This window comes from Jaculus jaculus, chromosome 17 (assembly GCF_020740685.1).
Source record: "Jaculus jaculus isolate mJacJac1 chromosome 17, mJacJac1.mat.Y.cur, whole genome shotgun sequence".
In the NCBI taxonomy this organism is placed as follows: domain Eukaryota; kingdom Metazoa; phylum Chordata; class Mammalia; order Rodentia; family Dipodidae; genus Jaculus; species Jaculus jaculus.
The window spans coordinates 64,287,070-64,311,843 of NC_059118.1; the positions used below are offsets into that span (position 1 = coordinate 64,287,070).

A 24,774-nucleotide genomic window follows, 5' to 3' on the forward strand; every position below is an offset into this window, starting at 1 on the left:
AGCATTTCAGGAACCCATGGCCCTTTCCTAAGAACAGTTAGTAAATGGAATTCAGTGCAGCGGGGGAAGGACGGCAGATCAGTTGTGGAGGATCATGGCTATAGCGGGATAACGCGTTGCATATTTCAAAGCTGCTATGAGAGTAAATTTCAAACATTCTCACCACAAAAAATGATTAGGTGAGGTGATAGATATGTTCATTAGTTTGATGTCATCATTCTATAGTGTGCACATATATCAAAATATCATACTGAATTCCACAAGAATATGTTAAATTTTATTATCTCTTTATTATCACTTTTCACCAATTGAAGTTTTAAAGAAAGAAATGCTATCGGAGGTTACACCAAAGGGAAATGGCAGTGTGGAAACAGGTCCTCAGAAATCTGTATGAATTATATTTTTAAAAATGCAGTGTATTTGATAAGATTTTTCCTTTTCACTAGATCTCCCTATATTTTTCCCTTTTCACTAGATATCTCTGCAAGCCGTGTAAGTGTTAAAAACAGTAATAAAAATTGTAAGCGGCTGTAAATAATAGCTTGGGGAATTTGGTATACATAAAAATATACCCAAAAGGAAGTGTCCCTGGCTATCGTGAGTACAGAGAACTGCACGGTGAACAGATGTCCCCAGGTTGTGCCCATGGGTTCTACACCCCTTCCCTGCACTCCTGGCTGGCTGGAGTCACAGCCACTGGCTCGGCGTCCGCTCCCCGGCCGCCCTCCACACTGCATCCCGCAGAGCCAGCGAGCTCTCAGCCACCTCAGGAAACTCTCCTGCCCTCCCACACTGGTAACCTCTTAGTTGAAAATGAAACTGGAAGCTAGGCCACCTGTGTAACTAATTAGGTGTCAGAGTGAGAGGAAAGAAATTTTCCCCAGCTCCTGGCCATTTGAAAAGAAATATTATCTTCAAAGAAAAGTCTTTGCCTGAGAAAGGAAGTGCAAGGCCTATTTATCTCGTCCCAGGCTCACCTTGCCAAGGAGATGTGAATTTCAATGAGGATGCTCCGGGTCCCATTCATCTAGAGTGCTAGGACAGCAGAGAACCCCCACACCACCAGCACCACCGTTGGAGGAAGCAGGGTGCTGTCCAGTGGAGAGGGGGAATGTCTTGCTGCTGTCCCCAGTGTCTCTGTTTGCAGGACAGCCTTCGCTTTGCTGGAGGGAGGCCACCCTTACACACACAATGACCTTCCTGAGACAGGTGGGAATGCACCTCCTGCTCCTGCTCAGAGACCTCTGCACCTTGATCCTGACCACAAACCTCGCCACCTGGCATACCCTGCCTGGCTCCCCATACCCACCCTGCTGAGGCTTCTGGCCTCGACCTTTTGACCTTAGTTATTTGAGCCCCTTTCGTTCCCAATTCCTACCCACTGGCCTTTCCTCCACCAGCACGACTGTCTCGAGGAACTTCAAATACTCAAAACAGTCTTCCTCCTACTGTGTCATGTAATAGCCAGCTCATTTCCTTTTCTCCCCTTCACAACTTACATCTCTTATGAAAGAACCTACACAGTCTTGCTCTCCTCGCTCCCCGGTGAGTTCTTACCTCACCCTTCTCCAGTGCCCGCGAAGACTCCCGCCACGTCCTGCCTGGCAGACCCGTGGCGTCACGTGCATGGCGTGCCTCTTGGGCCTTAGCTGCTGGACTTCTCACGAGCTTGCACGATCACTGTGTTCAAAATTGAGCTAGTCACCCTCCATCCTCATGCAAACTTTCTTTTCCTCATTCCCTCCATCTTGGTCACAAAACCACCATACTCCCTGGAAATAGAGAAAATCTTCCTCAGCTGGGCGTGGTGGCACACGCCTTTCATCCCAGCACTTGGGAGGCGGAGGGTAGGAGGATGTCCATGAGTTCAAGTCCACCTGAGACTCCATAGTGAATTCCAGGTCAGTCTGGGCTACAGCAAGATATTAACTCAAAAAAACAAACAAAAAAAGTTTTCGTCAGCTCACGAAGGGCCTTGATCAATGGCTCGGTTCCTCCCGCTGTCCCCTCAGAGGATCCAGTGCCGCTCCACGGTTCCCGTCATGCTGTAGAGATGCTTCTCTCAGCCTCTGGGGACTTGCGCAGTGTCTCGATGAGGGAGGAGAGTTGGGAGCAGACTCAGCCCGGTCTCCAGGCTGGACTTTTCACCCTTTATCAAAAAACACATATTTGCAATGTTAACTCTTTTTGTTAAATTATTTCATGGCTTCTTATTATCTCAGAATAAAGCATTAATCTTAATTTGATATAAAAGTTATCATATAGGGTGCTGGAGAAGATTAGCTGTTAAAGTGTTTGCCTGCAAAGCCAAAGGACACTGTTCTAAATGTGTACATATATTCTGTTAATTTAACCTTGCCACAAACCTACAGCAGGTTTTAATAAGTAGTGTATATGTTGTTCCTTCTAGCCACTGAGGCTCTTAATGAGTAGAGCCTAAGTTATTTATGCCCTTATAATCATTGAATTTCCAGCAACCAGGAAGATGCCTTGAACTTTGTTCATAGACAATTAAATTGGTATGTCTTAATTGACCCAATCAGAAATGGGCGGTGCTCAGGGAGAGACGGGAACATGAACAAATTACTGACACTGAGGGACATTTCAGGACGATGGATGATCGCCAATCTGAAATTCATCAGTGCTATAAACAGAGACTGCTACAATGGCCTTGCACCATCATTAAGTCGTTATTGCTATATGAACATTTTCTATTGCGCTCACAGGTTAATGTGATCTCATTTGATTCTGTACTGTCATATAGTCTCAGGTCTTTCCAAGGACATAATAGTACAATTCATGATGGCATTTCATTCCATGCTCTTGCTTCAAGGGTCATCTGAAAGGTTCTGGAAGTTTCGCATGCCCTTACCTCATCCGGTGCTCATCTTTGGTAAAAGGCAAAGAGGCACTTACCCTGATGACCTTTTCTTCTTGTTGAACACCAAATGCAAATTACCACAAATTATAGAGAACCATGATCAGCAGCTGATGTTATCGTTTCCATGGCAATGGTCTAAGGCTATAAACACAAATATGCGTTGCTTAATTGCTGGAGAAGAATAGGCCTTTTGTAAACTGACATTATGTGAAAGAAATTCAGAGAGAAGTAGTTTAGTTTTGGCTAACTTTTCTTCCCTGCCCTTCGAGCACATAGTAAGTCCTGTTTCAGGGAATGGCTAAGGTCACAACAATCACAACTTTGGGGGATGACCTGAGAGCTGATCTTAGTAAAGGGAAAGCAACTGAGGCCGTGCCGTGGTCCCCAAGCAATGAATGACAACGGCAGTGACTAGGCCCAGATGACTCAGATACGGAGTCTGTGGACCCGCCGCCCCACCCTCAGGCTTAGCTTGAGCCATTCCAATCACCTAGAGCTGGTGGACACATCGGCTCGGGGTCAGTCTTTGCTTGTGCAGAACTCTGAATGTGACGGCAAATGTCATTTGTCTGGATTTCTGGCTCCTTAGGAACTACCACTGTTGGAATGAAGCTTGGATGACGAGGCCAGACCTTCCCGTCGGATTTGGAGGTTGGCAAGCCGTGGACAGCACCCCCCAGGAGAACAGTGACGGTAAAGCGTGTGCTCCCTCGGGGAACCTGCTCCCCGCTCACCCTGCTCAAGACACTGCTGTGTTGGCATTTGGCATGAGGGCAACACACTCATTAGAAGCCAATGCCAGAAGTGTGCTTGCTGGTCACGTGCACAGGATTAACTACCTGCCAATCAGCTTCTCTTTCATTTCAATAGTCAGCTTTCCCCTGATTGTTTTACAGCTGTTAGAAAAAGACTATGAAACTTACTGTATATAATTCATCTACTCTGCTTTGATAAGCAGTTTTGAAGACAAGAGAAAAAATGTCTGGGTAAGCATTTTTACTAGGACATAAAATATACTCCAGGCCTCCCTGATTCAGTAATAAGATATAAGGCCGAAAAGAAAATAAAGAACCTGAAAAATAGTGATAGCTCGTCTTTTAAATCGTTGTTTTCCAGAATCTGATTTCTTTTATGCTGGTTGATTTCTTTCAAAACTTGAGTTGGTATTGGTTTTCTAACTTGTCAACTCAGCTAGCCAGTGGTAGCTGTGATTGAACCCTAGATTTTTTATACCCCTAAGCTCCATGTCTCTTTTTTTTTTTTTTAATTTGAGAGCAACAGACACAGAGAGAAAGACAGATAGAGGGAGAGAGAGAGAGGATGGGCGCGCCAGGGCTTCCAGCCTCTGCAAACGAACTCCAGACGTGTGCGCCCCCTTGTGCATCTGGCTAACGTGGGACCTGGGGAACCGAGCCTCGAACCGGGGTCCTTAGGCTTCACAGGCAAGCGCTTAACCGCTAAGCCATCTCTCCAGCCCAGCTCCATGTCTCTTTACTGTGATGATGCAAAATATCAGGGGCTGGAGGCATCATGCACAGTCACCTCTATTCCCTTGGATGTTGACCTGAAATCGTGGTGTGGACAGAAACACAAGGTGTGTACTCCTAAAGGAACCGTAGTTTAAGCTTCACGCCTCCTCGTGTTTCGTGTCATATGGCATGAGGAGACTTCAGAAGGGACTCAGAACAGTTTATCTGCTATTAACTGCAGAGAGATAGTTAAAATTTTAATTTATAAAAGCAAACCCACTGACTTCTTGAATACATACTGGGCATTGGCCTAGTTTGTGTGGTCAGTGTCCTAATTCCACTGCTAAACCTGACATATGTCAGTATCGTCCAAAAACAGACGAGAGCAGTATAGCCACCAGGAGGGTGCCAGGGTGCCAACTGACAAGGGGTAAAGACTGTGGAGGCCAAGGCTTATGCCCATGTCTGTAAGCAGTAGAATAGATAGAGTGATCGTGTTGCCCACGTCCACTTACCAGGCTTCAAATTTTAAGAGGAGTAGGCATTTCCAACTGAACCCTTTTGATTGCACACATTGGTCATCTGCTCTCTGTGGCCAGTGAAAGCCTTTGGACGAAATCAGTGATGTTGAGGCACACTGGTGTCTGCAGAGACCCATCAGGGCTGTGCGCTGTGGGGGAGGGGTACGGAATCACAGATGACAAGTTCACCCTGTGCTCCTCTGCTCCAGGCATGTACCGCTGCGGTCCGGCCTCCGTGCAAGCCGTCAAGCATGGCCACGTGTGCTTTCAGTTTGATGCCCCCTTTGTTTTCGCAGAGGTAAGTGGAAAGCTGGACAAAAGCACTTTCCTCTCCAGCCCCTTGACATGTGAAGGAGAAGGACTCTGCGTTCTTACCTCTCGATTTCCCGGGTACATGACGCAGGCCTCCTGACAACCAGACATCAGGTTCTTGATGCTGAATGCAGTCCTTAGCATCATTCTTGCCTTGAGGTTTTTAGGTTGTTTTCTTCTCACTAAAAGCAATGATTTACAAACCTTCACGTAATTCTCTGTACCTGGGAACTGGTACCAACAGCTCTGGAGACATGAAGAGACTAAAAATTGTGCATGAGTGCAAATTCAGTGTATGACTTCCCCATAAGATCGTCCCAGCAATTTGCATAACCAAAATACACTCACAGGCACATGTGCATACACACACACACACACACACACACACACACACATTGCTGGGTCTGTGCCTGGGCACTGCAATCCTGCCACCAGAGTCCTGCTGCCCAAGCCAAACCCGGTCAAGAAACAGAGCAGTCTGCAGCGGCTGCTCTAACAGAACACAGGCCACTTCCTGGACCAGCGAGTATGTTGGGGTGAAGGGCCAAACATTCCCGATGAACTGAGCAAGGACTAGAGGCATAGGACACAGTTAAAACATTCTCCATGAAAACCCACTGAAAATCAAAGTAAATACAAGCGACATCAGGTGACTGAGAAGGCTGTGTAAGTATATCTGAGAGGCTGAAAGGTAAGACTTCCTCAAGGTATATTTTCACTGAAAACACTGGAAGAATATCTCTCAAGTAACAAGTTATTTCCATGCAATTACATTGTCTGTCATTCAATGCTTTTGGGATGCTTTCAGATGGGTATTGTAAATCTCCCCATTCAACAGAAAAGAAAATTGAGGGAAAAGAATGGCTAAATGCCCTTTCCCCAGTCATCTACTTAATCCATAATAGCACTAAAATATTAAGCCAGGCAGCATGTGAGTTCAGACGGGCAAGCCCTTTGGAAGGAGTCAGTGGCAGTCGTATGAAGCAGGGCCGTGGAGAGCTGAGCTCCAGGCCCTTGGGAGACACAGTCATCAGGGCAGATGTTAGTGAGTCCACCAACACACCAGTAGTGAAGTGGTGACCATAGAAAATACATGTGGTACGTGCTGTCAGATGAGCAATGGAGCATATGACCTGCATTTATAAGTAGCACTGCATTCACTGAGAAAAGGAAGCCGGGAGCTGAAGTAACACGGGTACCACCCCAAGACCTTCAGCAAGAGGGTGGCCTGGGACCCGCAGGAGTTCAGAGGGTCCCCAGCTTTCAGAGCTTCCACTTAGGAGTTCTGCCTTTGCAGTGGTGTGGAGACGACATGTGTTCAGTGGAGCAGTACTGGAGTTAGGAATTTTCTTCCTGGGCTAGCCATTAGTGATCGGATCGTGTCAGGCTTGTTGATAGCAGGGAGCTGCAGTGTCCAGTCAGTCCTGTGGTCACAAGGAAAAACAGTTGACACACTACACAGTGTTCTGTGCCTCAGGTAGAACGGTCCATAGGTATGGTGTGTGAAGAGCATTTTCGACTTACAACGGCTTCACATTACAGTGGGGTTATCAGGACAGATAACCCAACAAAAGCCGAAGAGCATCTGCATGGCGACAATATGAGGAGAAGAAACCTGTGGGATTGCATGGGATGGAGAGACCAGTGCTTCTTGTGTGGGCCAAGGGGGTAGAAAGAAGTCAGGGGAGGAAGGGATTTCAGGCAGAGAGGAAGATTTGGCCATCCAAATGTTGTGCATGGGTCCTTAAAACCCTGCAGACGTACCAGAATAGAGCAGTGCATCTGGATGAGAAAAGGCAAAGGCCGCAGGACGTCTATGCAGGGAGCTTCGCACTCCGAGAATTTCGTCTTCCAGGCCGGGGAAGTTATGAATGCAGCAGGCATCAGCCCCAAGAATGGCAGCCTGTGGAACATGGCTGGGTGGAATTGTCACTGGAGATGGGAGACTGACTAGAGAACCTTCCAGTGATCTCACCAAATACTGAACAGAAACAGCTTAAGGAAGGAAGAACACATATGAGGAAGGAAGAATTCATATCGCCCCCCCCCACCACACACACACACATGTAGAAAGGCACGGCGGCTGTGTTAGGAGAGTGAGGCAGCTGGCCGCCTTCCGTCAGGAAGCAGATCGAGGCCCATTCAAAGCAGGACTTGTCTAAACTCCCAAGGCCCTTTGTTCAGTAACCCCCTCCTCCAGCAAGGCTCCACCGCTGGCCAGGCGTGGTGGCACATGCCTTTAATCCCAGCATTCAGGAGGCAGAGGTAGGAGGATCACTGTGAGTTCAAGGCCACCCTGAGACTACAGAGTGAATTCCAGGTCAGCCTGGGCTAGAGTGAGACCCTACCTCAAAAAGACTTCACCTCCTCCTATAACCTCCCAAGAGAGCCCCACGGTCTGGGGAGCAAGTGTGCAAGCACAAGCACGTGAGCCTGTGGGGGGCATTTCTCACTCAAACCACAACAAACCTGAACTAGACAAATAGCCATCCGTGGTGAGGGAGAAGAAAGGATCAAAAAGTACGTGGGGAAGCCAGGCGTGGTGGCGCACGCCTTTAATCCCAGCACTCGGGAGGCGGAGGTAGGAGGATCACTGTGAGTTCGAGGCCACCCTGAGACTCCATAGTGAATTCCAGGTCATCCTGGGCTAGAGTGAGACCCTACCTCAAAAAACAAACAAAAAAAAGTACTTGGGAAACAAGATATGTGCCGGTGTTCTGACAGAACCGGGGATTTGAAATGTGCACCGGGAACCATGTTTCTCCCATTGCACCTGCCATGATGGTTTCTAGAGGCCTTGGGAGACCAGGCTTGCTGTACTTGAAGTTATTTGATTTCACTTTGGGATTTGAAGATTTGTACAAACCTCCCCAGCTGTCACCTGATAGATTATAAGGCTCCAAGAATCTCTTAATGGGAAATCACTCCGAAATCCACAAAGCTTTCTTTTTGTACGTTTATTATGCTTTATTGCTGCAAAGTAGGAAAGGGGGAGGCCCTCCTTGAAGTAGCGAAGGGCCTAATAGCTGTTAATGCAAGTACTCTTGCTGTTATTAAATATAGATCATGGTGATAGGAATGTCCTCAGGATGCATAGGTAATTACTGTCTTCCCACAGCTGCAGAGGCCTGTGCCTCGGAGGGTGTGGTCTGTTCCTTTGGCATGGGATGAGCTCCAGGTCAATGCCATTCATCAGAGATAAGCAGACTGTTGGGAAACGGATGCGGCATCTTCTCTCTGGGGTGTCCAGGGAGACCCCATGAGGTTAAGGGTGTGACTTTCCTAAGTCTCCGTGTCTCAGTATGAGGCCACAGCTCCTCCCTCCCTTCTCATCACGCTCAGTTCCATTCCTCCTCCTACTGCCTGGACACCAGCAGGAGTCTGCCTGATCTTGTAATCAGTGTGCCCACATCCTGTCCATTTCTTCCTCATATCTGGACCAGGGCAAGCATTATGTTCACTGACATTATTTTTTTAAGTTTTCCTAGGACCTTGATCTTGGAGTGAAAACAGCATCCAAAATGGGAGTTATGCATGAAAAGTGTCCCCCCTTCTTCCCTTGGCCTCTCTTCCCCTGTGCTGGACAGAAAGGGTGTTGCCTAAGGATCCTCTGGTTCCCTGGCCCCTCCCTCTGAAAGTCTGTGTCACAGGGGTGAGCTCCCCCAGGTCTGAAGACCATATGCTGCTTTTGTTCCCAACCCCCTGGGACCCAGAGCTGCTGAGGAGAAATGAGAAGAGCCTGGAGCAGTTGGGCTGTTGGAGCCTCTGAGCCTTACTGAACAACCGCTTCTTAGGAAAGACTGTTCTCTGCTGTCGTAACTTCTGATTGACTACATTGTCCTCTTCACAGCGTCTCACCTCAAACTCGCGCAGACACACATGCACAGGCATGTGCACACGCATGCACATGCCACATGCAGGGATGCCTGTGGTTAACACACAAACTTGGGGACGGAGGCGACCTTTGCAACAGCTGTGACTAGCTCCTCAGGTCCACAGTGACAACCTCCCCACCTTCCCCCCCACACACCCATAGTTCCCAGAGCTCTGCCTCCCCTGGCCCTGGGTCACCAGTTTTTCATGTCCAACCTATGCAGATACTGAAGAGCCTTCTTCATTCAAATCTAGCTTGCTTCTCCATAGTAGATGAAGCTCATTTTTAAACATCTCGTTTTCAGAACTAAAACAGTTCAGATATTCATCAAAAATAATACCATATTCAAGCATTATTTTGGCTTGTCTTCTTTACCTCCCACTCATACGATGCCAGAAATACCCCCAAAGGTATCTGGGCTCCAATCCCACCCACAGTCCCCAGCATTACCTCCTGAGCTCTGCACAGGAGCCTCCTAACTTTTCCCCCTGTTCCCTCTCAACCTTCTGTCTGTTCTCCACGAACAAGCCTGAACTGTTCCTTTAAGTATAAATTAAAACATGTTGCACCCATGCCCCAGAACATCCCAGGGATTCCTATCACCATATTAAATTGCACACGAATCTTCATAAATTCTGTGCTGTCTGGCTCCTAATCTCCTCCATCCCGCTCCATCCCTTGATCATCTCCTAGAGTCTGCTGATCTTCTTCCTCTTACAGAAACACACCACAAAAGGGGATACCTTGTGTCCGAAGTTGTACATACACTCTTTATTCTCTTGTTACCCTCGCTTCCTCTCGAGGAACAATCATTTGCACGTCCTGTCCCCTCTCTGCTGCTTCATGTCCCTGATGTGTCCTCAAGGAAACCTTAACCCTAACCCTGCACACAGCACCTAGAGTAGAAGTTCTGTGACTGCTGGGTTTCCCGCGCTCTCCCCGCTCATGGCAAGATTTAGCGCAGTAGCAACCAATAAAGATCTAGTGGATGGGTGTGTGGGTGGATGGACAAACAGAAAGATGGACAGACAGGTGGACAGATGGATGAATCAAGCAAGCAAGAGCTGGTGCAGAGCATGCTGATAAGAACAGCTTGTTGGGCTCCAGGAGCATCTGTGCCACAAGTTCTGAGGGAGACAAGGCATGAATGTGCCCCACAGGGCAGGCCCTCTCTCCCGCACATGGGCTGAATAAGCAAGCAGGAATAGGTGTTCCATGGTTGTGCAAGGACATCCCTGGTTCAGTGGGCATCCATGGCCTGGAAGCAATCCAGGGAAAGCCACACTTTCTCTGTGGAGTTCACAGTACAGCTGTCTTTACAGAACGAGTGGGGAGTGTACAGTGAGGCTCAACTGCATGAACCAAAGCTACCTTGCCCTTGGGTCCTGACCATACAGATTGTTCTTCCCCAGTAGTGAAGAACAAGGAGTCTGCGCACCAAGCATGAGCATGCGTGTTCTCTGGGAACCAGCAGAAGTTCCTAGAGCCCCCTCTGACCTGCTGAAGGCTCAGCCCACCTTCACTGAGCCCCCAGGGCCCAAGCACAGACTACACAGGAAGAGAAAGAGCTGTGTCTGACAAGAGGCAAATGTGCCATGCTGTGAAGAGAGCACAAGATTTCACATCTGGATGCCCATTTCCATGTGACCACGGCGCCTATGGGCATAGAAATTGGACTAGTAGTCACTGAGACTCTGTTCTGCTTGAAAGAAGAAAAACAAATTAGCCTTAAATAAAGAGCTTTCACAAGACACCCCACTTCATCCACATACCTGCAAAGAGTCCTGGAGTTATCCTGTGTTCAGGGCACCTTGGTTTTTAATTCAGGGTACTCATGCCTGAGTGTTGATTAGAATAATCTGAGACTTCCTTAAAAATATTATGGTTGGGGCTGGAGAAGATGGCTTAGCAGTAAAGGCATTTGACTGTTTAGCAGCAAAGGCATTTGCCTGCAAATCCAAACGACCCCAGTTCAATTCCCCAGGACCCTTGTAAGCCAGAAGCACAAGGGGGCACATGCATCTGGAGCTTGTTTGCAGTGGCTAGAGGCCCTGGCTCGCCCATTCTCTCTCTTTCTCTCTCTCTCTCTCTTTCTACCTCTTTCTCTTAAATAAATAAATAAATAAATAAATAAATAAATAAATAAATAAATAAATAATATCATAGTTTTGGAGCCCCAGCCAAGACTGACTTCATCAGACATCCACTTGTTTTCCAGTTCCCAGGGAGATTTTAGACTCTCTCTGCTAGTGTGTGAACATCTAATCTAGGGACTGGATCTATTTTGTTCATCATGCAGGTTCCAGCACTTTGAACAGAACTGAGAATGCTATTAAATAATACATAATTATTGATAGCATTTGCTGAGTGTGAGCTCTCTGCCAGACACTGTAAGTAGTTCCCATACATTTATTTCCACGAATGCTACCAGTCATCCTGGGAGGAAGAGGTGTTCTTACTGCACTTAGCCAGGAGGGATTAAGGCTGGGAGAGGAACTGGAAAACATGGTAAATACAGCAGTGACTGTCAGAGCTTTCATGTTTCTTACCTGAGTCTCTAATAATCAGGCATTGTCTCCAGAAAGCAGAATGAGGAATCAGAGTTTTGGAAGAGAACTCAATTCAGCCAGTATCATCTCAGGCCCACAAAGAGCTTATTATTATCATCATCATCATCATCATCATCATCATCATCATCATCATCACCACCACCATTATTCAGAGACACCAAGAGCAAGTGAGAGACAGAGTAAGAATGAATTGGCACGCCAGGGCCTCAGCCACTGCAACTGAATGTCAGACACTTGCGTCACCTAGTGGGCATGTGCAACCTTGCGCTTGCCTCACCTTTGTGCATCTGGCTTACAAGGGATCTGTAGAGTTGAACATGGGTCTTTAGGCTTTGCAGGCAAGTGCCTCAACAACAAAGCCATCTCTCTAACCCACAAATAGCTTATTTTAGTTGCTAACCCACAAGAAAATTGTCTGAATTCCAGGATAATCTAATCATATATTTCAGTGAAGACAATTCTGCCTGCAAATAACACAATTGATGTGATCGAAACAGCCAGGGGGCTCTTTTCCTCACCTAAGAAATCCAAGGTTGGTTCTGCTGCATCACACGTCAAGCCTGGAAGCCTTCTCTCTCCTCCCTGCCAACTTCTCGTTGTTGAGCAAGCTCTTCTTCACTGTCCTTGGGTACACAGCTGCTCAGAGGGCATTTCATGCCCCACGAAGAGCCAGAAATGGAAGGACGAACTCTCCCATGTCCTGCTCTCCTTCTGTAAAGGAGAAAATTCTTTCCAGGAATGCCTAGATGACTTCCTTTCCCAAGACTAGTTTAAAAGCAGTCTAGGGGCTAGAGAGATGGCTCAGAACTTAAAGGCATTTTCTTGCAAAACCTAATGGCCCAGGTTCAATTCTCCAGTACCCACATGGACTCAGATGTGCAGAGTGGCACTTACATCTGGAGTTTGCAGTGGCAGGAGGCACTGGCATGCCCATTCTCTCTCTCTTTCTTCTTGAAAATAAATAATAAAATTCAAGACAGAAAAGGAGTATAGGAAGACATGATGATTCCAAATCTCCCAGAAGGAGTAATATTTACTGCGAGGAAATGGTCGCTGCTTAGACAACTGGTAGTTCTAGCCCCAGATATTCTTCCTTTACAACACTGATAATTGGCCAAAGGCAGATTCCCCACTTGGGAATATGTTCTAAAGGAGTTTGGCTGTTGGTGAAAAGAACAAGTCAACTCCAGAGTTCCCTAGGTGACTGTATCATGAAAAGCTAAAGACTTGGGATACAAGAAGTTTTTATTTGCTTTTTTATTGGTTTGTTTTGTTTGAGTTTTTTGTTGTAGGGCCTCATAGCAGCCCAGGCTGACCTGGAATTCACTCTGTAGTCCCGACTGGCCTCAAACTCATAGTGATCCTCTTACCTCTGCCTCCTGAGGGCTGGGACTAAAGGCGTGTGCCACCACAACTAGCTTCTTTGTTTTTTTTAATTGAGACATAGGGCTGGAGAGATGGCTCAGTGGTTAAGATAAGCCACTTGCCTATAGAGCCTAACAACCCAGGTTCAATTCTCCCAGAACCCATGGAAGCCAGATGCACAAAATGGTGCATGCATCTGGAGTTTGTTTGCAGTGGCTAGAGGCCACAATCAAATCTATGTATATGACATGTGATAAACAGTTTCATCTCTTCAGTCATTTTTAAAAAGTATTTATTTATTTATTTATTTATTTATTTATTTATTTATTTAAGACAGAGAATGGGTGTACCAGGGACTCCAGCCATTACAAACAAACTCCAGATGCATGCGCCACCTTGTGCATCTGGCTTACATGGGTACTGGAGAACTAAACCTAAGTCCTTAGGCTTCACAGGCAAGTACGTTAATCATTATGCTCTCTTCAGCCCTCTTCAGTCATTTTTATGTGATGGGAATTTTATACTCTTCTTGTCTAGACATCTTAACACGCATCATGGATTTTTTTGAACAATAGTTGCCCTACTGAACTGTAGAAAATTCACAAGACAATTCTCTACTCTACCTGGGTTTTGATGCCTGAAATTGAGCTTTTCCCACCCCTTCCCCATCCTCTCCCTCTCTCCAGTGATGCTGTTCCATTCTTTTCTTCAACAAGATCAATGTTTTTTTTTTAATTAATTAATTTATTTATTTATTTATTTGAGAGTGACAGACACAGAGAGAAAGACAGGGAGAGAGAGAGAGAATGGGCACGCCAGGGCTTCCAGCCTCTGCAAACGAACTCCAGACGCGTGCGCCCCCTTGTGCACAACAAGATCAACTTTTTAATTTCCACAAATGAGTGAGACCATGTGGCATTTGTCTCTCTGTGTCTAGCTTGTTTCACAGAACATAAAATGCCCTGTAGTTCTAACCACACTGCTATAAATGACAGGATTTCATGGTGTTTATGGCTGGCTGATTTCCCTTATATGTGGATAATTGTGTAAATATACCACACTTGCTCTATCCTCTCCCCCACTGATGAGCATGGGGATGGTTACATGTTTATTGATTGTGAGTAGTGTGGCATTTAGCAAACAAGGACTTCTTAGAATAGCTAACACTCTCTTCTCCTGTTTGCAGGTCAACAGTGATCTTGTTTACATTACAGCCAAGAAGGATGGCACTCACGTGGTAGAAGCTGTGGATTCCACCCACATTGGGAAATTAATTGTGACCAAACAAATTGGGGGAGATGGCATACAAGATATTACAGACACTTACAAATTCCAGGAAGGTAATTTACTACAACTAAGTAAATTGTTCCCTAATTCTATTTAGTACTCATTCACTGTCAAGCTGAAATGTGTTCCAGAGAATGCCTTGGCATTTACAGCATTGGATAACAAGGGAATAAAGCATCAAGTCTCCTGAGCAAGACAGCCACAATTTTCCATTATTGTGTTTGCTTGCTTACTTTCAGCACAGTTCCCCTTCACATGGCTTGTTTAGTAACTTGGTTGAGAACTGTAGCTATTTGAGCAGACCATAGCATATACTCCTGCTTGCAAGAATCTTAAATAATCCTATTAGAAAACCTTGTCTGAACAATATGATTTTAGTCCAATAACAAAGCTTTAAATAACTACTGCACATTTGTTAAGCATTTTACAAATTGTTTTTAATGCATTGCTCCATTTAATTGTCATGGAAACCTCCTGATGTAGATAACAGAATTAGCAGCCTAGTGCAATCTCACTAATTTAGGCCAATGAAGTTGAAGGCCAGTTTCAATAATATAATAATGCTGCAATGGGGTTTTGTTAACTTGTATAGCATGTTTCAAACAGAGCTATTGAGCTCAATTCCATCCCAGTCAATACTGAGTGTCTCCACTGTCCTGACAGGGAGCAGGACACAGCCAACAGATAGGGTCATTCTACCAAAGGTTGTGGGGATGGACAGAGAGGGATATCCCAAGAAAGTGACCTCTGGAAGAGACCTCACTTAAAGAGCGCAGGACAGGGGTTTCCAGGCAGTTCGGGACCATAGCCAACGACAGGAAGTGTGGAGGTTTAAGGTCCTGCAGGCTATAATGTCATATCTAGTGCAGAATGCCTGGAGAGGAAGCTTCCCAGGACCAGAGCCAGTAAGGAGATGATGATGTTTGCAGTCTTGAGAGGAAAGGTAGAAGATAATTTGCAAATGACTCACCTCTAGAGGTTCTAAAGAGAGGCATTTACTTTAGTGAATGGATAAAAATGATGAGAAATTAGCATATACCTAAATATTCATTGGCATTCCTGAAGTGCAGGATTTGTTTTAAATGTTTTAGACAGCCTCTTTCTCTTATTTACAAACTCAATTTGCATCATAAAGAAAAGAGCTTGAATAGAGAACAGTGTGCAGTTTTAGAAATTCAAGATTTTTGTCATCTAAACTAGTGAATTTTTACTAAATTTTGAAATGGTTCATTCTCCTTGCTTAGTTATGCATAGCACAACACTGACGCATAACGAGATTGGTGTTTTTCTTTCTCTGTCTTTTTTACTTTTTCCTAAAAGGGAAGTTAAAAATAAATAAACCCAACAAAATAAACATGCAATGCCCTCTTATTGTACAGTTATAAACAAAAAGACTTAGAAAAGAAAAAGGGAAACTCCATAGAAAATGTGGGGGAACCTGTCTGCTGCACTCTCATCTATACATGCTGCCTCTCAACACTTGCTCTTAAACATTCCAATTCCCAGTGCTGCATTGGGTGGGGACACACAGGGCCCTGATTTTCACCTACCTGTGCAGGAAAGCAGAATCCAGCTCTTGCCATGTTAGGTGGGAATTAAGTGGTCAGAGGCCCCAGGGACAGAAAAGGACTCCCAGCCAGGCTTGGGACAGAGAGGTCATTGTAGTGCTCACAACACTCAGGTCTTAGACCTGTGTCTGAATTTAAACATCACTATCTGAGCAGGATTGAAAGAGCAACTCATTTTGTCCCATTTCATGGCTTGACTGGCCCAGAAATGGGGATCTGTTACACCAGTACATTGAATTGGCCCTCCTAAAATCAGTGACAGAGAAGGGGTTCAATTCCCAGCACCACCCTGAGTTGGAAGAATAAACAGGAACTGGCAAATCTCTCTCTCTCTCTCTCTCTCTCTCAAATAAGTAAATAAAATATTTAAAAGACCAGGGGACTGGGCTGGAGAGATTGTTTTAGTGGTTAAGGCACTTATAAGCAAAGCCAAAGGACCCAGGTTCAATTCCCTAGTACCTACATAAAGCCAGATACACAAGGTGCACATGTGTCTGGAGACCATTTGCAGTGGCTAGAGGCCCTGGCGTGCCCATTCTCCAAACCCCTTCCCTTCCTCCACCCCCTGCCTTTCTCTCTCTCTCAAACAAATTAGTAAAATATTTTCTAACAAAAGAGATAGATAGTGGTCTCCTAGCCAAGGACAGCATTTCACATTTTGACTTTGCAAATTACCCAATGGAGTTCTATTTTTTTTTAATAATTTTATTATTATTTGAGATAGAAAAAAAAGAGACAGACAGGAAGAATGAGTATGGGCATGCCAAAGCCTCCTGCCACTGCAAACAAACTCCAAACACAGGAGCCACCCTGTGCATCTGGATTTACATGGGTACTGGGGAATTGAACTGAAGTCATTAGGGTTTGCAAGCAAGTGCTTTTAACTGCTGAGCCATCTCTCCAACCCCCACCCTTTTTTTGTTTTGTTTGTTTGGTTGTTGTTAAATGAAGTGTTATTTTAAAGACAGAGGGACTCTATCCAAATATGGTGGGGAGAGTGATCCACTATGGACGTCTGCATTGTAAAGGGCCAGAAGTATATATATATATTTGTGGTTGCATGTTTGCCACCCTGATTCTCACAGTGCATCTCTCATATAACTTCTCTCAGTCCACCAATGCTGGTGAAAACAGAAAATACATGAAAACATAGAAAAGCTGATTATTTAGGAATTAACTATTACTATTATAAATAATTCTATTGTGAAAAGATTATTTTTCACTTCAATTAAAGCTCAGTGTCAATTTTAACATTTTCCTCCAGAACATAAGATTAAGAAAGATCTTGTTAAAACTTTGAAAACCAGAATGCTCAAAACACACGGTGGCAATACGCCTGCCTTTGTTCATGTATCTCCTCGTTTCCCACCAGTGACTCCTACTCTCACTTATATTTTCATCTCCTGTTTCTGTTTTCTCTCTCCCATCAGCTGTCAGTTGCCTCCTGTGTTAAACAGAGATTTTAATAGAACCTTTACTCGACTTGTATTCCCTACCTAAGTGCCCAACTTGGGTTCTTCCTTGCCTGCCAGCCAGCCATGATGAAAATCTGCTAATATGCGCCTTCCGTTTTGTTCCTTTCCCATTCATTCTCTGGTCTCCACCAGAAATGCAGACATATGCAAAGATATTTAAAATGCAAAAGGAAATGTCCACCTCCTTCTGTCCCTAAGTTAAATACTTTAACTTCTGCTGGGCACAGCTTGTGGATGTCTGAACACAAGCCCTTCACAAGCCTGGCTCCCTTACCTACTTACAGCTTTTTCTTCTCCTTCTCCTCCTTCTCCTTCCTTTTTCTCTTCCTCTTCTCTTTTTCCTCCTTCTTTTCCTTCTTCTCTTCTTCTTCCATACCTCTTTTTCTTGTCCTCATCCTCCTTCTCCTTCACCACCTCCTTCTTCTTTTCACTCTGTCTTTAAAGTGTTCAAGATGGAGCCCAGGACCTGGTTTATGCTAGACAGGTAAACAATATTCCAGCCCAATATTTTTGCTTGTATTTGTATGTCTGGTATGTATATGTATGTGTGTTCATGTTCATATGTGCTTACGGGTGTGTGTGTGCGTGCGTGTGTGCGTGCGTGCGTGTGTGTGTGTGTGTGTGTGTGTGAAGGCCAGAGGTCAACATTGCATTGCTTCCTCAATCACTCTTCAAGCCGTTTGGTTGGTTCAGTGAGACTAGCAAGCCAGCAAGCGCCAGGGAAAGCTTGTCTCTACTTCCAGTGCAGGTGCCCATCCGACTGCCACAGCTGACTTTCATGTGGTTGCTGAGGATCCGAACTCAGGTTCTCGTACTTAAACACCAAGCATTTTACCCACTGAGCAATTTTGTTTTTGTGAGACAGGCCCAGGCTGACCTTGAACTCACCATCTTTCTGCCTTAGCTTGGATGCTAGAAATACAAGCTTGGGCAGTCATATCTGGCTTTGTCTTTTCTTGCCCAAGAGCAAAGCCTTTCTGTATCTCACCCTGTCTCATCTCTACCACTGCTTCCTCCGAAACTCTTCCCTTTTTTGTTTGTTTGTTTTTGTTTTTCTAGGTAGGGTTTCACTCTAGCCCAGGCGGACCTGAAATTCACCCTGTAGTCTCACAGTGGCCTCAAACTCATGGTGATCCTCCTACCTCTGCCTCCCAGGTGCTGGGATTCAAGGCATGTGCCACCTCACCCGGCTTACCTCAGAAACTCTTTACAAGACACTTTCCTCAAACAGCCCTAAAGCCTTAAACTGCATTAGAATAAGGAGAATTTGCCTTTCAGATGTCCCTTAAAAGCCCATGCTCAGTGTCAGGAGAGCCTAGGAGATCTTGTGGCCACGGATACTTTGAGGCTTTCCTCCCTCACCCTCTATCCTAGAACCCTGCTTGTTTTAGGAAGTCTGTAGACATTGAGAAGGTTCTAGATCACTCAGGACGCCTGCAGAAGTCTGACCTTGGAGCTTTTAGGCAGAGAAGGTTTAATAGCTCACAAAAAGCCCATGTCCTGGGTGAAGCACAGTTGCACGGTTTGGGGCTGTGACTAAGTTAAATACTTTAACTTCTGCTGGTTAGAGAAGGGTTACATCTTTTGACAGTTGTGCTTGCTAAACTCTAAAATGATGGCTCCTTAGTAGCCCTCTTTCCAGACAGAACTGGCACAGTTGCCCAGTAACCTGGCAGCCTGGGGAAAGAGTGGAAGGGATTCTGCCTACTTGAGAACACCATTTTGCAAAATTTATCATAGCAGAAGCAATTTCATCTGCCCCCTCCCCTAGCCTCCAGCTCCCCACTTTCCCTCCCACGGACCTTGAGGAACTTACAGAAGCCAGCAGTAAGGGTAACAGAGGGAGTTCATAAAGTCAGGGTCTCCGTGATCAGCACTGACTTATTCTCTCTGTCATTTTCTGTGGATCTCTCCTAGGCCAAGAAGAAGAGAGGCTGGCCCTTGAAACGGCCCTGATGTATGGAGCCAAGAAGGCCCTCAACACAGAAGGCATTGTCAAATCGAGGTCTGACGTGGACATGAACTTTGAAGTGGAAAACGCTGTGCTGGGAAAAGACTTCACGGTCACCATCACCTTCCAGAACAGTAGCACCAACCATTACACCATCTTGGCCTATCTGTCAGGCAACATCACCTTCTACACTGGGGTCTCCAAGGAAGAGTTCAAGAGGGAGGCATTCAACGTGACCCTGGAGCCCTTGTCCTGTAAGCTAACAAATTATGGGGGGGGGCTCTCTGAGGCTTGTTATCAGTTTCTGTCTCAGTCAGTGGCAACACCCACCCTAACTTTCTGTCAAAGTTCAGGTTCTCACCAGAGTTTGGGACCACAAACTACACAGGGCAAACTCTAGAAAAATCTTCTATCTTTTAATATATGTACATATGAGAGAGAGAGAGAGAAAGGAAGGTAGATAGAGAAAGAAGGGGAGAGAGGGAGAGAACAGGCACATCAGGGCCCCAGCCACTGCAAACAAACTCTAGGAACATGTGCCAACTTGTGCATCTGGTTTTAAGTGGGTACTGGGGAATTGATCCTGGGTCCTTTGGCTTTGCAGGCAAGCGCCTTAACAGCTAAGCCATCTCTCCAGTCCACTGATCCTTTTATCTTAATGTCTCGTGCATAGAGGTAAACACCAAATCCTTCAAAGCCTAGAGCCCAGTGGTCCTGAGAATCGGATATAACTCGCTCGTTGCTTCTCAGAGTGTGATTCGCGCACCAGCATCAGCATCTTTCCCAGAATGGGGTCCGTGTGCCGCATGCTTCTTAGAGTGAGGTCAGTGAGCCAGCAATACCGGCATCCCCAGAGCCAACCAGAAGTGTAAAACCCAGACCTTCCCCACACCTCCCAGATCAGAATCTGCATTTGAGATCTGAAATCACCATGCACATGTTTTTATTGAGTTTTTTTATTTGAAAGGTTATTTGTTTAATCCCCTCTCCCTCACCCCAATTCTGCTTTAATTGTTTTCGCATGTTGGAGATGAGATCCAGGCTCTTATGCATTCTAGGCAAGCATTCTCCACTAAGCCATATCTGCAGCCCAGAATGTTTCCTAACATTGATCAGCCTGATGTCCAGGGATTAGCACTGAGAGACCAGGTCGGGGTCAGAGAATGTGCCGTGCAGGAACCTTGAAAGGCTCTGCACTTTGCCATCTCCCGTGGGGTTCTGTCTTGTCCTTCCTCCTCCCTTGCACACACTTCTTTCTGAGAATTTTCATCACTGCGAGATTTCAGAATCCCTTAAGCAGAGTGGCATCAACATCGGGGTTCAGACCACAAGACTGCCCCTCACAGACCCCACAGGAAGAAAGGAATTAGACAGCAGGTTGAGGTAGAGAAGATTGGAAAATATCTGACAAGGTAGGCCACCGGACCTCTGCTGGCCTGGTGTGTGGCACAGAAAAAGAGAAGAAAATGGGGGGAAGACATGGAAATCATAATTTGCAAAAAGCAGAGGCAGGCAAGATTAATGAGCCCTGCCCTCCATGACCAAGTCACGTGTCTCAGTTGATCTCAAGTTCACTACCTTCCTTGGCTGTCTGAGCCCCGGGAGCTCCTAAGAGGTATTCCTCGAAAAAATTTTAAAAAATGATTCCTGAATATTCTAATTCCAAGAAGTTAGAACTCGAAGAAAACAAATACCCCTAGCTTCAGCAATATTGCTAACAGTTAAGAAATCACCGTGGCATTTCTTTGGAAGCTAGAAGATTTAATGCATTTCTTAATCCCAAGGGGCAGGAGGCAGGCTTCGCACAGACAAAGCAGTAGTCAGCAGAGGTGGGGAGGCAGAGCCCGCGCCGCGTGTTCCATCAGCGGATGGGGACAATGCCACCCCACCGCAGGACTGTTAGGGCATCCCCGAGAGCGCGGCTGTGTGCCAGAGCCATGGGCTCCCGCCCGCTGGAGCGCCTGGTCGGGTGGAAGAAGCAGACAGGACGCCCAAGCGCAAGAGCGTGTAGGTCGGTCATGTGCACTAGGTGCGCATGGAGCAGGTAAAGGCGGGGGCGGGAGATACGGGGGATGGTGGCCACGTGAAAAATCCTCCCTGATGGGGTAACATGGACCAGAGACAGAGAGGGCAGCCAGTGAAGAAACCATGGAGCAAAGGTCCTGGCGCAGGTCTGACGTGCTCCATGGGAGCCGCGGAGCCAGGCTTGAATACCATTTGCTCACTAAACGTAGGTGCCAGCAGCTTGTCCCTCGGTGCGTTGACCGTGGGACATTGTGAAACCTTTAAAAGGCGGAGGCTGGTGAGAGGCAATTAAGCCACGGGGGCCCTGACCTCCGAAGCTGATACTGGTCCTATGGAGTGGTTCGAGTCCTGAGAGACCAGGTTGTTCGGAAGCAAGGCCTTGATGCAAGCTCGGCCCCTCGGGCACACTCGGGCTCCCTTCCCGCTAATGCTGCAAGGTGCCATGTAGCCAGAAAGGGAGCACCGTGCTGTTTGGATCTGGAGGCACCAAGACTATGAGCCAGTTAACCCTCTTTTCTTTATAAATCACAGAACTTTGGATATTTTGTTACAACAACAAAACAGATTCAAGCAGGAGCAAGGGTGACCAGGGGAAAGTGGAGAAGGCACGGTTCACAAAGAAAGTCAGCCCTGGGGCTGGGGAGAGGGCTTAGCGGTTAAGCGCTTGCCTGTGAAGCCTAAGACCCTGGTTCGAGGCTTGGTTCCCCAGGACCCACGTTAGCCAGATGCACAAGGGGGTGCAGGTGCCTGGAGTTCATTTACAGTGGCTGGAAACCCTGGCGTGCCCATTCTCTCTCTCTTTCTGCCTCTTTCTCTGTCTATCGCTCTGGAAAGGATTATACTAAATGAGGTAACCCAGGCCCAGAAAACCAAGCGCCAGATGTTCTCTCTCATATGTGGATCCTAGCTATAGATGACTGGGCTTCTGCATGAGAAGGAAAATACTTAGAAGCAGAGGCCAGTAAGTTAAAAAGGAGACATAAAGGGAAGAGAAAGGAAGGGAGGAGGGTTGATATTGTATATATGTAAGTACAATGATTGAGATGGGGAGCTATATGATGGAGAATGGAATTTCAAAGGAGAAAGTGTTGGGGGGGAGGGAGAGAATTACCATGGGATTTTTTTTATAATCATGGAAAATGTTAATAAAAATTAAAAATTTTTTAAAATTCTGGAGGTAACTCAATAACAAAAAAATTTAAAAAAAAAAGAAAAAAAGATAGCCCTGTGTGAACTTCACTTAATTTCCACTGAGCTCTGAGGGCCTGTGGAGGGTTGTGAGCACGGCTTACCCCAGATTTTTCAAAGGTCACAATGGTTGCTATGCTGAAAAGAGACTCCAGAGGAAGCTGACCTGAAGCTCAGAGACCGGCTAGGAAGCTTTACCCGCTGCTCAGGGGAGAGACCGGCTAGGAGGCTTTACCCGTTGCTCAGGGGAGAGACGGTGGCGGTGGTCACGGAGGTGATGAGAACTAGGCCCGGGCATGTTCTGCAGGTAGAGCCCACCTGAGCATTGCAGGGTGGGATATGCATGTGAGCGGAGCATCTATGAGACAATAGCCTAGAAATGCTTTGACATGATAGGTTCTCAGTACACATTACCTTCCAACAGTGTGGGAAACAGGCTGAGCTGATATGTTCAGGATCATACACAGCAGCTAGAGGAATGATGATAACAGAACCCAGGTCCCACTCAGGAAAGGACAAGGAGCCAGTGAGTGTAAACTTGCACCCTAAATGGGTCAATTCCTTTGCCTGGAGGCTAGCACATGTCCCCAGACAGGAAATTAAACACCAGCCCCTTTCCTATCTCACAAACATCCCATCTGTGGACCTTCCCCATTCTCTCAGTTAGTTAATGAGTTCACAGCTCTGCTTTCTGAATGCAAGGTCGCCAGCCATCTCAAGCTCCTGACACCACAGTTGACTGCAGACCCTCGACTGCAAGCCCAGAAAAGCCCTTCTTCCAAAAGTGTTAGCTCCCACAAGTTAAGGACTAAAATGGCACAACTCCTGAGTCATTCTTGTAAAGATAACTGAGCAAACCTCTAGCACTGCCCACTCAGACCTCCTCAGGGCTTGGCCTAGATAACTTAAAGGGAATTTGAAGCTCATTCTTCCGATGTTAACTTGTGAATGAATGCAGGTGGGCAGCATTGATTGTATGCAGTAAAGTGCACACTGCAATCTGAAATGTCTCAGTATTTTGCAAAAAAAAATCCATATTCTTCCAGACCTTGATCAAGCATTCTTAGGTATCTCTGTCGCAAAGAAAGTTTTCTAAGTGGAATGAGAGACAGACTTTTCAGGTTGGTGATTAAAGGGGATGTGTGGGCTTACAGTCAGCTTGGGAGATTTGAATAACTTAAACCGCCCAGGACTTTCAAAGGTGCTGTGATTGCCACTTGACTATATTTAGTGTTATTTGCTTTTGGGAAGAGATGAGGCAGCTGCAGCCTGTGTCTCCCTTGGCTTTCCCCAGATACCGTAAATGATGTTGGCAGCCGCCCAGCTCCGCGCTCGTACAGTGAAATCCTATGCCTCCTTCTCTTGCCGCGTTTAATAAACTTCATCTAGAACAACTTCTTGTGCAGTGGCAAAGCACATCCTTACATAACGGACTATTTCAGGAGCAGGCTCTCTTGGGCTCTGATGAACACCCCACTTCCTTAGTGTCATGATGAGGAATTGGTCTACCTCTGAGAAGAAATGAGTCCTGAGGTGAGAAAGGGTGAGGAGAGCCTCTGCACATAGAAGAGAGACATACGTCACTGGCCTCAGAAAACCTAGTGGTCAAACACTTTCCCCTCAAAAGACCAAAGAAAAGCCATTTTATTACTACTGCATGAGGCAGGCAGGGATGAAATGTATGGTCTTCGAGGACTGGCGTGGCCACTCTCCATCCACCCAGGTGTGGGTGTTAAAAGCGATTGCTCACTTGAGGTCATATTCAGTGGGGTAGGGGCTTTTAGAATCTCCCTGGTCTGAATAGCTCATCACTGGGAGATGCAGAGGAAGCAGTTCAGATCCAGGTCCAAAGATGATTCAGAAGGGCAGGATTCAGGGCTGGACAGATGGCTTAGCGGTTAAGGCATTTGCCTGCAAAACCAAAGGACCCCGGTTTGATTCCCCAGGACCCACCTAAGCCAGTTGCACAAGGGGCACATGCATCTGGAGTTCATTTGCAGTGACTGGAGGCCATGGCATGCCCATTCTTTCTATCTCTCTCTCAAATAAATAAATAAAATATATTTTAAAAAAGAAAGGGGGCTGGAGAGATGGCTTAGCAGTTAAGCACTTGCCTGTGAAGCCTAAGGACCCCGGTTCTCTCTCAAATAAATAAATAAAATATATTTTAAAAAAGAAAGGGGGCTGGAGAGATGGCTTAGCAGTTAAGCACTTGCCTGTGAAGCCTAAGGACCCTGGTTCGAGGCTCGATTCCCCAGGACCCACATTAGCCAGATGCACAAGGGGGC

General features: G+C 46.2%; 1 protein-coding gene across 1 annotated transcript in view; it reads left to right on the top strand.

Moving 5' to 3' along the window:
* F13a1 (coagulation factor XIII A chain) overlaps nt 1-24,774 on the top strand; it is a 171,592-nt gene that overhangs the window by 122,277 nt on the left and 24,541 nt on the right. Inside the window, exons 9-12 of the mRNA XM_004666130.2 lie at nt 3,471-3,574; nt 5,081-5,169; nt 14,179-14,332; nt 19,240-19,527. Of these exons, the coding sequence (XP_004666187.2) occupies nt 3,471-3,574; nt 5,081-5,169; nt 14,179-14,332; nt 19,240-19,527 (635 nt within the window). The remainder of the gene's footprint in view (nt 1-3,470; nt 3,575-5,080; nt 5,170-14,178; nt 14,333-19,239; nt 19,528-24,774) is intronic.